The sequence below is a fragment of the Tribolium castaneum genome, chromosome 8 (genome assembly GCF_031307605.1).
Source record: "Tribolium castaneum strain GA2 chromosome 8, icTriCast1.1, whole genome shotgun sequence".
Taxonomy (NCBI): Eukaryota; Metazoa; Arthropoda; class Insecta; order Coleoptera; family Tenebrionidae; genus Tribolium; species Tribolium castaneum.
In genome coordinates, this window is record NC_087401.1 from 13611496 (window position 1) to 13625183 (window position 13688).

A 13688-nucleotide genomic window follows, 5' to 3' on the forward strand; every position below is an offset into this window, starting at 1 on the left:
ATTGGTGCATTTAAGGCAATGGATTATGAAAAAAAAAATGATAAATTGTTATCGTCAAGGTTTCAAATTAAGACCAACCTGACAATTGAAATTGTCAAAACATTTCGTTTCGCTTGTTTTTCATTGTCAAGGTTACGCTTGCAGCAAGTCTGGTTTTATTTACGTTTAAAAAACTAGGTCACACCCACAATTTGGCCGAATTTCTCGAAAAACTTGTCGAAATTCAAACTTGGCGCCAGGTCGTGTGGCCGCCAGATGGCGCGTCAAGGTGAGTCAAAAGTGTATTTATAAATTCGCTATTAATTTCTTGTGTTTATCGTTTGGTTTACGGTCGTTCCTTAGAAGGTTTCGCTTGTTTAGTTACGTGACAGTGTTTGTTATCAATTAGTTTAAGGCAAAACAGCGCAAAATGCCGGTTTTCCACACGAAAACGATCGAATCTATTTTGGAACCCGTTGCACAACAGGTAAAAATAAACCACAAATTGCCACAACCCCAAGATAACGGGCGACAAAATCACAATTAGATTCGATAAAAAACTTCCGGCTGGAATCGCAGTGGGTGGTGCCTGGCAAACGTCAGTTGCCAGTATTTTCCAGGAAAAATCAAAATTTCGCGTGAAAAAGCCCATTTCCGGTGGGTTTTCCCGGTGAAAGTGTCGCCGAATCGATCAAGCGTTCGATTTAGTGCCAGTTGTTTGGTTAAAACCGATCGGACCAAATAAGGTTATGTCGCCCATTATTGTTGGGGTTACGCCCACCTGTTCGGCCTCCTAATGAATTTTTTTCGAGGTTTCGAAACTTGTGATTTTGCACGAAGAGGCCGAGGATGGCATCCCCATGCCCGACCTGGAGCAGCCCGTCCGGAGCGTCTCGAACGCGGTCTCAAACCTGGTCAAAGTCGGGCGCGAGACCATCAACAGCTCCGACGACCCCATTCTGCGCCAGGACATGCCCGCGGCGCTGGTGCGCGTCGAGCGCTCCTCCAAGCTGCTGGAGGAGGCCAGCAGTATGCTCAAATCCGACCCCTATTCCTCGCCCGCCCGAAAACGGCTGATCGAGGGCAGCGGGGGCATTCTACAAGCCACCTCCGCCCTGCTCCTGTGCTTCGACGAGTCCGAGGTGCGGAAAATCATCCGGGAGTGCCACCGCGTCCTGGACTACCTGGCCGTGGCCGAGGTGATCGAGACCTTGGACGAGCTGGTGCAGTTCTTGCGCGACTTGAGCCCCTGTTTGAGCAAAGTCAGTCGGGAGGTGAGCGCCCGCGAGAAGGAGCTCACCCACCAAGTCCACTCCGAGATCCTCGTGCGTTGCCTGGACCAGGTCAAGACACTGGCCCCCATACTGATCTGCTCCATGAAAATCTACATCCAGATTGTGTCCCAAGGGGGCAAACGCGTGGAGGAAGCGATTGAGAATCGCAACTATTTGGCGCAACGAATGACCGATGAAATCAACGAAATAATCCGCGTTTTGCAGCTGACTAGCTACGATGAGGAACAATCCGACTTGGATAATTTAACGGTTTTGAAGAAGTTGCAAAACGCGATTCAGAATAAGATAAACACGGCGAACGACTGGCTTTTGGACCCGAATGCGGTCCGAGGGGGCATTGGCGAGAAGAGTCTGCGGCAGATCATCGAAGCGGCGCAAAAGGTGGCTGAGAGGTGTCTCCCGCAGGACGCCCGCAATATCAACAAGTTGTGTTCGGAGTTGAACACCATGACGGATGCGCTTTGCGAGTTGAGGCAGGACGGGAAAGGGGCGACTCCGCAAGCGGAGTCGCTGGCGCGGGGGATCAAGGAGAAGTTGGGGAATTTGCAGCAGGCGGTGCTGAATGCCGTGGTGGCTGTTGACAAGGCGGGCTTGCAGCAGACGGCGCACACGGTGCAGGGCCGGTTGGAGCAGGCGAGGAAGTGGCTCTCGAACCCGGGGCAGGACGATAAGGGGCTGGGGCGGAGGGCGATAGCGCTGATTGTGGAGGAAGGGAGAAAGGTGAGGTGGGACAAATATGAGCGATTATTAAGAGAAAAACCTTGAGAGTGTTACGAAATTGGGTAAATTTAGTTTTGTTGGCGCGTTGTGAGTCACTTTTGAACGATAAAATTTGCTTTCCTGTTATGTAAATTTGATTGCCAACTTAATCAGTACAAATGGAATTTTTGGGCTATTTTTAGGGTGGTTGTCAATAATCAATTACAAGACATTTTTCTGCCGTTTTTGTTTTGTTTATGAGAATATCTCTCGTACCTAATTTATCAAAACAGTTTTATTGAACATAAAATGTCTATTCATGTTTTACATTGTAAACAAACGCTTCGCAATCTGATATGCCAAGTTTATGGGCCGCCAAAAGAAATTAATTAGGGAAGGATTGGCTCTTTAATTCATATTTTATTTTAAATTTTTCGTATATGTAAATAAAATATACTAGGTGTCCCAATTATTGACCCTTAATATTATTTAAAAAATATACTGACAGAAAGTACGGTCATTATTATTGCAATGTGCAATTGCAATTGTGTATGTTAATAATGATTAAATTCTGAAACTGCAGTCTAAAGTCGGACAAAGATTAATTTCAAATGTTTCCCATATGTCCGGACAGAAAAATTTACATGTTTTTTTTTGTAATTGTAGAATGAAGGTACGTCTTGAGATAATTTTGACTTAGAAACATGATTATTTTGCAAATTTTCGTCAAAAATAAGCCAAAAATTCACGAAATTGGGACGAGTATTACAATTTTTTTTATTATTATTTATTATTTTATTACAAATCGGATCAAAAATGGTTTTATTTGTTGCTAGTCTATTGTCAAATATTACGGAAACCGTAAAGGTTGTCATATTTATTCTTTTGGGACTGTTAGGGGGGGGAATTATAAATCGTTGGTTCCCTAGAGGACCAGAACCTAGAACCAGTTTTCTTCAATCCTCCAACACGTTTCTTCGTTTTTTTCACAATTCGTTGAAGATTTTACTTTTTTAACTCGTTTTTATAAAGCGACACATTTTTTTTTATAAAAAATTGTCACTATTATCAAGACAAAATTTTTGTAGAAAATAAAACAAATAAAATTATTTACCTTTACGGGAATTACTGGGTGTTTAATAACCTTGGACAACAAAAACCCGTTGCCTATTTTAACTATTTTATTTGCTTTTTGCGACATCCTAAGGAAATTTTTCATTCATTAATTATTCAAAACCTTTGTTGTTCTTACGTTTGGCTAAACCAAACCAAAAAAGCACCAAATTGGACCGAAAGTAACCATAACTTTACCTTTTTCGGTTCATATTTTATTCATAAATACGATTATTTTACGAAAAATAAGCAGGAGATTTACTAAATCTACAGTTATTTTTCCCTTTTGCGAGCATTTGAGTACTTTCTGATTTGAAAATCCCAACGTTTTATTATTTTGCAAGATTTAAAAATAAATCTAAAACCAACTAAGTGAGGAAGAATGTTACAGACTGAACCAAAATTTACAAAATTCATAAAAAAAACCTTAGACAGGTCGATTTTATTTTGTTAAATGGTACATTTTGACGTCATACTGACATTTATAATGTCATTCGCTTTTGAGTTGTGACATATTTTTTTTTTTTTTTAATGACAAATATATTTTTGTTCACTATCTTAGATAATACACATCTTTGTCTTTCTGGTAATAAAAAATAAATAATAAAATTTAAAAAATACTCTTAAACAAAGTGGGCTTTATCTTTTTGTTGTTAACGTATTTTATAAACAATTGTTTTTTATATTTTTTGTATGATTAATAAAAACACTTGACTTGAAAAACAAAATTTCATCAAAAATGAGCCGAAAGCTCATTATACCGACTAGTATTTTACTTTTACCTTGACGAATTTTTTTTTTTTTTGTAAATGCTAAACTGAACCGAAAAATCTTTAAACATTACTGAAAAAAAAAAACGTTTCCGAAAATGCAAAAGCCACTTCATGGAACCTTTCATTTAAAAAATTGCACCTGTTATTATAGCTAAACAAATCGTTGAAAAAAAGGGATAGTACAATATTAAATTGTTTGTAAAAAACCGCCTTTCATAACAAGAAAGATATGTTTTTTCTAAAGACGGTAGCGGACTGTGGTTTTTAATATTTTTTTTTTAAATAACGAGGTCCAGAATGTGACTCGCTTTTTCTACTAAACCTCTTAGATTCGGACATTTTTGAATTAAAAATAAATACTTCTACTTGCTTTTAAGAACAAGTGTAATTCTTACTTAATTTTATTTAGATTTTCCACAGATTTAGCACGATTTTTCATTTAATTTTAATTTTTAAGATAAATAAACTGTTTGAAGCTGTTTTTAGCTGTATAAATATATCACTTGTTAGTCAGTTAATCATTCTGTTAGTGTCTATTTTTAGATAATGTGCGAATTTATAGTTTTAAGTGAGCAACAACGCGGGACATTATATTGACAAATTGAAAGCATGCTTTTCTTGCACATACATTTGTAAATATTTACATTAACATAATAAATTAAACGACACTAGCCCATAATTCTGAAATTAAGTTGGGGACAAGATGTAAAATTATCCCCATTTTCTCAGGTGGCTGACGGCCTTCCCGGCGTGCAAAAGGCCGAGATTTTGCAACTATGCGACGAAGTGGACGCCCTGTCCAACAAACTGGCCGACCTTTGCGCCCAAGGCAAGGGCAACACGCCCGAGGCGCAAGAAATCGCCCGCAAACTCTCGCAAAAACTGCACGAATTGAAAGAGCGCATCAACCAAGCCGTCGTTAATCGCGTCGTTGAAGATTTCATCGACATTGTCACTCCTTTGAAACAATTCACCGACGCTGTCTTGGCTCCCGAAGGGACGCCAAACCGCGACCAGAATTTCGCCGACAGGGCTGCCAACCTCCAACAATTCACAAACCGTGCCGTTAAAACGGCCCGAATGGTGGCGGCCGGCGGCAGCGGCGGTAATAAAAAACTGGCGGAAGCTTTACAAAGCGCTTCGAATCAGGTTGAAAGCTTAACACCGCAACTTGTCTCGGCTGGAAGTATCCGCATGAATTATCCGACGAGTAAAGCGGCAGATGAGCATTTCGAGAATTTGCGGCAACAGTATGCCGATACTGTGACCAAAATGAGGAATTTGTGCGATGAGGCGACCGATTCGGCCGATTTTATTAAAGCATCAGAGGAGCAGATGCGGAAACATACGTTTTTGTGCGAGGAGGCGATTAAGAATCGGCAGCCGCAGAAAATGGTGGATAATACATCGGCTATTGCGCGATTGGCTAATAGGGTGCTACTGGTGGCGAAGCAAGAGAGTGATAATTCGGAGGATCCGAGTTTTATCGATGATGTTAATCGGGCGTCGGATGCCCTGCAAGGGACTATACCGCCGATGGTGCAAGACGCCAAGTCGGTGGCGGTCAACCCGGCAGATGGGGCTGCTGTGTCAAGGTGGAGGGACTCCAATAAAGCGGTAATTTAGCAATTACGGGAGTTGACAATTTGTCTAATGTTTTATACAGTTGTTGAATGCAGTGGGCGAGGTCCGGAAGGCGGTGCAAATCAATCCAGAGCTTCCCCCACTTCCGGATATCAACTCGTTGAATCTCGGTAAGTTCCGGCTACGGAAGACTATAGACTAGGAGACGAAACGAGATACAAAATTGAACGATTTTCTGTACTAAGAGAGGACGCTTCGAGTGTTATTCGGCGCCAAATCGGTTTAATTTAAATTACTACGAAAAAGTACAGAAATGTTTTCTTAATGGACTTCGAAAAAGTGACGACTAAAATCTTCACGAGAAACATGTAAAACAACTACTTATTTCAAGCGCTTCGTTTATTTTTATCTTGTTCATTTACTTTATAATATGCATTCTTCTATTCCCCAAATAATCCTTGATCCATCCGCTTGTGAGTAAGTGGAATTTATAAAAATTGTCTTTTATGTGCTCAATTAATTTATAAAAAATTTGGCTATATAACTTTAATATTTACGAGTAACAATAACCTGATAACAGAAATCTTCATTCTTGTCAAAAAGTTATTTAATAACGCATCCATCGGGTGCTTTTTGTACCACCTTATTGGCAAATTGCTTTCTTAAATAGTCGCTAAAAAGTATAGATACAGTTATATATTTTCAGAACGGTTTAACAGAAAACCTTGAATTTTGGAGAACAGTTAAAAGTGTTTAAATTCTATCATTTGAGAGCTTTTTCAAATTTTTGTCATTTATTTTGAAAATTCAAGGTTAACTTGATTTTTTTAAATGGCACGAAGGGTCAAAGAGCATTCTTTTCTGAATTCAATGATGTAACATGATACCCTTTTTTACTTTTGTTAAAATGTAAAAAAATAAAAATTCCAAAATTTTCTGGAATAGTGAAACTAAGTTTGCTTTGAAATTACTGTTATTAACGATATCTGTCACTTGTATATTAGCCAAAAATTAAACTTGGGTGCAATAATTAGTTTAATAATCGTACATTTACGTAAAACTGAGCGAAAAAAATCTCATGTTGGTTTATCATGGAGACAGAACGCCAAGAAGTTAGTGGAAATCAGTTTGAACATCGTTTGTAGCATAAAAATCAAGTATTCCGTGTTTAAAATTTCATACTTAAAACGTGTTCTTTTTCAGTTAAAAGTGTTACTTTAACAATTATTTTTAACTTTTATTTATTTTTTAGTTAATGAGCTAACGATAGATAGACAACATTTCTAAGGCTAATAAAATTTTACACTTTTCAAAATTTTCGATTTTTTTTTAAGTTTCGATTAAATTAAGGTATGCACGTGTTATACCGTAGAACTCAGAAAAAAATGCTCTTCTCAAAAATATTCAATATAACCCTTATTGCTATTTAAAAAAATCAAGTTAGCCTTGTATCTGAAGAACAAATGGAGATAGAAATTTAATAAACATCTAAAACGATAGAATTTATATACTCTTAAACATATACCAAATTTTAATAAGTTTTGATGAATAGTTTTTGTAATATTTAACTGTATCCATACTTTTTAGCGACCCTGTATAGTTCAAAAGGAGCAACTAAACCTAGAAGTAACATAGCATCTTGAAGACATTCATTTGCTAATTAAAATTGAAAAATTAAACAATAAAAAAAAATAAAATTAAAAAATCAACTGAATTTAATAAAAAATTTACTACAAGATTTGTCTTTAAAGGAACAATTAAGGAACGTTTTATTTGTACGTCGTTTCGTATCCTAACCTATAGTAATCCATCATCACAGCTCCGCCTATCTTAAGACATCATACTAAACTATTCATTCATTATTACAGAACCCGCCCCCAACAGTCTATTTATTGAGAAAGGTATCGGTTTTGCTTGGTTTCGATTTAATTTTCATTATCACACTGAATTTTTTCTTTCTTTTTTGTTGTTGTTGTACATAATCGCGCTGTAGAATAACGGCTTTCTTAAGGCTAAAATTTGTAGTTGGCGAACCGCTAAGAAACACACCGACTCCCGGCCGTGATCCGGGGGCTCTCAGTCCCACGCCCCATCAGCACGGACGCGTCAGTCCATTACCGAAATGGGCCAGAGGTATCAGCAGTGACACATTTTTTTTGCATTTGTATTATATACAATTTGATTTTTTCTTTTCTAATTTCTTTTTTCTTCTTCGTTGCGCCAGGGGATAATTCCGACTTGCTCTGTCAAGAACTTATCCCTAGCGTAGACCGCGAACCAGGTAAATGGGGTTTCACGCATGCGCATGCACACGTAGTTGGCTTGATGCTAGTCGATCGCTTGTTTTCTTTTCAATCAACAATTGTTAACCGTTTTTTTATTCGTACTAACACTGTGATTGTTGTCTTCCATGCATCCGCAGGATATTGCAGTTTTATCCCGGAATATATTTTAGAAGACGGTAATAGCATGTCCTTGAATGTTGTATTAAACAAGTGAGCGGAACCGGTTCTGATTAGTGTTTGTTTAGATATGGCCCCGCCCAGGCCACCGTTGCCCCACGACGGCGCCCCAATGCGTCCCCCACCGCCGCCTGAAACCGACGATGAAGACGACGTGTTTAGACACGCCCCTAGCTCCACCCAGCCCATCATGGTCGCCGCCCATAACCTCCACCGGGAGGTGCGCCAATGGTCGGCCAAAGACAACGAATTGATTGCTGCAGCCAAACGAATGGCTGTTTTAATGGCACACCTCTCCGAATTGGTCCACAACGACGATAAAGGCAGCAAACGCGAACTTATAGCCACGGCTAAGGCTATAGCTGATGCTAGTAATGACGTCACGAGAATTGCCAAACAATTGGCGAGGGAGTGTACGGATAAGAGGATCCGTACGAATTTGTTACAGGTGTGCGAAAGGATTCCAACGATTGCTACACAATTGAAGATTTTGAGCACGGTCAAGGCCACCATGTTGGGAGCGCAAGGTATTTTTTAACACTTGTTGTAATTATTTGTGCGCTATTGTAAATACATGCTTTCGAATTGCTTACGTAGAGAAAGGAAAGCCGAAAAAGGGTAAGTAAGCATTCATTTTGCTACTCGTGTCGTATGTTTTGTGAGCAAATTATTTTGGAGCACGAGCGCCGGAGTGCATCAGTTATAGTTTTAACTTGAATTTTTCCCCAATAGGTTCGGAGGAAGACCGCGAAGCGACGGAAATGTTGGAAGGCAATGCCCAGAATCTCATGCAAAGCGTAAAAGAGACAGTCAGAGCGGCAGAGAGTGCCAGCGTTAAAATTCACGCCCAAACACACGGCAAACTTCGATGGGTTCGAAGACAACCGTGGTACGCCTATGCTTAGATAATTATCCACAAGCGCAAAAAAGTCTATTTGTTTTCAACGACATTGTGTTCATTTTATTTTAGATTAACTAAGTCTTAACTAACGAACGAGTTACGAAACTGATTTTTATTTTTTGTAATCATTGATTATTAATTCTCACATACACAGAACACAATCCCTCTCTTCTCTCTGTGTCTATCTAGTGATAGGAGGAAACTTGCCTTAGTGGAATAATAGTTATTTTTCTATGCTTTATTATAAAGATATATACTATTAAAGAATTATTACGAATATTTATATACAAGTGCAATAGTGCCAAATTTATGTTTAAGTATAGCCATGTTTGTTATTATTTAAAGTACAAATTCTTGAGGCAATACCCATGGCTTAAACTTGTTGAAACGTGCTTAAATTTTATTGCTTTAAATGTTTTTATTTTCTAATATTATTAATTTTTTAACTATTTTATTTGTATTTGGAATGAATTTTGTGTAACGAATTAATAAAGAACTATTTATACATCTTGGTGAATTCAATTCGAAACCATGCCAATTTCCCATCATAATATCATAAATTAAAACATCGTTTCCTCTATTTATTTAATAAAACCCACAATTTAATTTTTTATTGACAAATATGTTTAGACGTCCTCTGCACGTGTTTCTCTTCCTCATAATATGCCACACAACCCTTGGCTCATTCGTAAATATTCACACCACCCTTCCTCAAAAAACCCTAAAGTTTTTAGATGAAACACAAGTACATGGTGGACGTGGAAAACGGCTATTTGTGCCCTGACAACAGCCAACTCGAAATCCCAATGCGAAAATACCGAATCGATCGCTTGAATCGCACCCACCGTGCCATCACAGCCGACTTTTCTTTAGCGCGCCCCATTGATCAAAACACCGAAGGCGGCGTGATTTTAGAACGCTGGTCTGATGGTAAATGGATGAATATGCCCATTTTTCCCTTCCAGAAAGACCCATGCAAGAATGTGATGACCAGCGGTTTCGACGATTTGGTCAAAATGGCCGTTGATTTCGGCAAAGCCCTAGGCCTGAAAAATGTGGAAAAGTGCGACATACCGCCCGGAAATTACACCGTCAACAATTACGCCATCGATATCACTAATAGTGCCCCCTTTTGGGCCGGAAGATTCCGGGCTACGATGGTTCTAAGGGCGCGCGACACGAAAAGGAAGATTTTTTGTGTCGGGTCGTTGCTAAACTTCGTCGAAATTTGATTGCGAAAGAGTTGGGGAAATCCATTAGTACTAATTGAAAATCTGTCACAATACAAAATGTTTTCGTCGAAACTTGACCTATTTTGTTCTTTCCTTATTGTAATGCAAACCAATTGTGAAAAAATTACACCAAATCAAGTGATAACGAACATAAACCAGGCAATCGAAGTCCAAGAAGGTGCAGATTATCTGGGCTTGAGATTACCAAATCATAAAAAATTAACACGCGAAATGTTCAATTTTTCGAACAGTATTCGAATAATGACAGTTCAGGCTCCAAACGTTGAAGTCATCGAAAGTGGGTTTTTACAAAACTGGGATTCCCTGTATTGGGTTCAGATAACGATGACTCAAATAACGACAATACGAAAACACACATTCGAAAAACTGCAAGTTGCAAAAATTAATCTAAACCGAAATGGGGAGTTGCGAATAATCGAAAATGAAGCTTTTGTCGACTTGGCTTTCCTCGAACATCTCGACTTGAGAGATAACGCTTTAATCGAAATGGACCCCAAAAGTTTTACTCGATTACCTGCCTTGTTCGATTTGAGTTTGGAATCAAATCATTTACGTAAACTTGGAAAAAATTCATTCGAATTTATTCAACAGAATGGTTCAAGTATTAATCTCTCATACAACACGATTGAAACTATTGATAAAGACGTGTTTGGTGGAATGACTGGGTTACAATCGCGGTTTGTTTTCACCAGTAATCAAATACGCACTTTACCGGCCGGTGTTTTTGATAATTTTGCAGTTTCAAGCTGCGACTTGAGTAATAATAAGATTGTGTCACTTTCTGATGATTTTTTCAAACATAGGGCCCGTTTGAATGTGTTATCTCTTGTAGAAAATCCGCTAGATTCGATAACTTTGCAAAAATTGATGGCATGGGCGGAGAAAAATCACGTTCAAGTGCATTTCACGCCTTCGGTTGGCAATAAATTGTACATTTCTACTTTTTTATTATTGTATATTGCTATATTCCACGTTTCGATTTAAATTTTTCGCATAAAATCAAATTCCCCTGAGTTTCGAAATTAATACTACGGATATCAAAAGGTTAGGATGTGAAACGACGTACAAATAAAATGTTCCCGTCCTCGATAGTTCCGTTAAGGTCGCTAGAGGGCACAGTTTTTCCATTATTGTCATAGTCAAGACAGTAAACCTATAGAACCCAGACTCCTATGCATTTTTTTAGACATTACTATTTTATAGAAATAAAAAAATGTATTTTGACGTAAGTCACATGTTTATGTCACAGTATAATCTAATAATCACGCGTCATTTTAATATATCTGTTGAATAATTAACAGACAAATGAAGCTGAACTACTTTGTTTAAGTTCCTATGGGCATATATTAAAAAAAAATGAAATATAACTTTTAAAAAGGATTTTTTTGGAGAACAAGAACAACGACAGGTCGCGTGATGCCGTTTTCAAATTGTACGTATTTTCTCTACTTTAAAATAAAAGTGATAAAAAAACCAGGATATCTAGTTGGCTGTGCCTTATTTTGCATGCCAGTAGATGGTGGGGCACAAAAATCTACGAGTTTGCGTTCTATAGTTTTCCATTTAAATTTTCAGAGCAATAAATTTGTAAAAATTGTTAAATTTTTCTAAAGACAACTAAAAAAATACAGCAAAAAAAAACAAAAAGTAGAAAAAATTGTATATTACACTCGTTTTATAAGACTCATTCGTGCCACAATAAAACGTCTTATAAAACTCGGATAATATACTATTTACTTGCCACACTATATTAACTATTTGACTCATTCCTTCGTCGTGCTCCAAAACCATAATAATAATATACTATTTTACCTAAACTTTTGAAGATAGAAATATGGTGTCACGGACTTTTTTATAGGAAATTTAATTCTCAACAAATTTCTTCCTAACATTTTTCTTGTATCTTTAACTGTATTCGCAGCGTCTTCAAAAATACAGGACGAAGCGCAAATGGTAAATTTTAAATAATTTTTTACCATGTTTCTTATAAAAATTTTAGTAATCAGTTTTTCTCGGTCTGTTAAGAATTCAAAGCTCAATATATCTGTATTTATTTCCAAGTAATTAGTGAATTGATTTAATTTAAATTAATTTTAAAAAGTTGGCGTCGGGACGATATAACGCTCGAAGCGCCCTCATTTTTACTATGCCGTACTATTTTTTTGGGTTCGAAAACCCATCTCGATTCGTTTCCTAAGTTATAGTTCACCGTATTAAACACAATTTTGTGTTAAATACTTAAATAGTTATTGTTGTAACAAGACTCACGTAAATATTGCCGTATTCAACATCAGTTTTGAACACAGAAACCGGGCAAGCCAAGCACCAGAAAAAAACGAAATAGAACAAGACTTACCACACAAGCACGTCACAAAACCCAAAACCACAATTTAATCACTTTCACATAATTACAATGCAATAATTATGAAAATTTTACAACACAAACTTTTAAAATCCGCCATATTTGTATTTTTTCACTACCAATGCAACCAACCTAATACGAAATGTCCCCAACTGGCCTACTAAACAATAATTTTTTCCAATAAATATCAACAAAAAAGCAATGCATTATTTATTTAACCAATAATAACACTCATTGCCACAATTAGCAACCTTCCAAGGCCCCCAAAAAACCAGTTCCCCAAGCCACAACCTGGCGCCATCTTAGTCCATCTATCAAAACAAAGCAAAAAAACTCGATTAAAATTCTGTGATCGTCTGTGTCCAAATTCGGCCTCTCAACTCCCAAATCCGTCCGTTAACGGCTCGCCTCGCCTCGAAGCCCCACAATGCAGCATCGGTCGTTGAGCCCCCATCGCCACTAACCTCAAAATGTCAACGCAATTCTCGCTGTCAAACCAGCGCCAACCCAAACGCTTTTCCATCGACGACGCCTTCGAGGAGGAGACCGACGAGGCCATCAAGGTGTACGGCTCGACGCCGACGCCCACCGCCGGCTCGCCCCAAGTGGACGTCCGGGTGGACAACGGACGGTGAGTGCCCCCATTAACACCCCGAGCTCTACAACGCCACGGTTCCAGGGGCTACAAACTGGCCAATGACACGTCGCGAGACAGCGATTCGCTCATTCAAGACTGCTATGACGCCTCGAGTCAGGACTACATCGACAGGTCCTGTTTCAGGCACCCCAAGGTTAGGGAGAACTGGCGAATGGTGTTGGCGGCGGTCACGTTGCTGATCATCGGTGTGGGGCTGCTGACCACTGGCACGATCTCGTTGGCTGAGCCCAATTCTGGACTACAAGGGTCTGTGTTTCTATTGGCGGGGTTCATTTGTTTCGTGCCGGGGGCGTATCACGTCGTTTATATTTATTTAGCTGCTAAGGGGAAGAGGGGCTACCACTTTCATAATTTGCCCCTGTTTACGTAAGTTTCGCGCACTTTTTTTACACTAACGCTCGCTGGGTGTCACAAGCATCACATTCACTAATCGTAAGGTACAAAATAAGACTTATTTTTACTATATTGGCATTTGCTGGAATGCATACCAAAGCTGGGCGGTCTTTTGAGCGAATCTCATTATTTTATGCGATAGTTTGTATGGTTTCATTTTTATTAATACATTGTATAGTACGCTGGCCTGTTGTTTATTTATAAACCATCCCAATT

The 13688-nt window shown here is 38.5% G+C and overlaps 3 protein-coding genes across 13 annotated transcripts; all 3 read left to right on the forward strand.

Annotated features, from left to right (window-relative positions):
- The first annotated feature begins 263 nt into the window (after positions 1–263).
- Positions 264–9313, forward strand: Vinc (Vinculin). Of its 11 annotated transcripts, XM_015980952.2 has the most exons (11): positions 264–466; positions 792–1994; positions 4589–5476; positions 5526–5613; positions 7312–7344; positions 7469–7576; positions 7668–7724; positions 7866–7904; positions 7974–8432; positions 8503–8523; positions 8638–9313. In XM_015980952.2, exons 1-11 carry the CDS (start codon positions 410–412, stop codon positions 8808–8810), a joined length of 3126 nt encoding a protein of 1041 aa, XP_015836438.1. In that variant the 5' UTR covers positions 264–409; the 3' UTR covers positions 8811–9313. The 11 variants fall into 11 exon arrangements, with proteins under 11 accessions (XP_015836438.1, XP_015836439.1, XP_015836441.1 ...); XM_015980953.2 differs by lacking the exon at positions 8503–8523; XM_015980955.2 differs by lacking the exon at positions 7866–7904.
- Positions 9314–9424: 111 nt separating this feature from the next.
- Positions 9425–10633, forward strand: LOC107398080 (uncharacterized). The gene is made up of 2 exons (XM_015980962.2): positions 9425–9494; positions 9541–10633. The coding sequence occupies exons 1-2, from the start codon at positions 9429–9431 to the stop codon at positions 10036–10038; spliced, it is 564 nt and encodes a 187-aa protein (XP_015836448.1). The 5' UTR covers positions 9425–9428; the 3' UTR covers positions 10039–10633.
- Positions 10634–12660: 2027 nt separating this feature from the next.
- LOC661104 (uncharacterized protein) lies at positions 12661–13657 on the forward strand. Its single transcript, XM_967287.4, has 2 exons — positions 12661–13052; positions 13101–13657. Exons 1-2 carry the CDS (start codon positions 12892–12894, stop codon positions 13447–13449), a joined length of 510 nt encoding a protein of 169 aa, XP_972380.1. The 5' UTR covers positions 12661–12891; the 3' UTR covers positions 13450–13657.
- Positions 13658–13688: the final 31 nt, after the last annotated feature.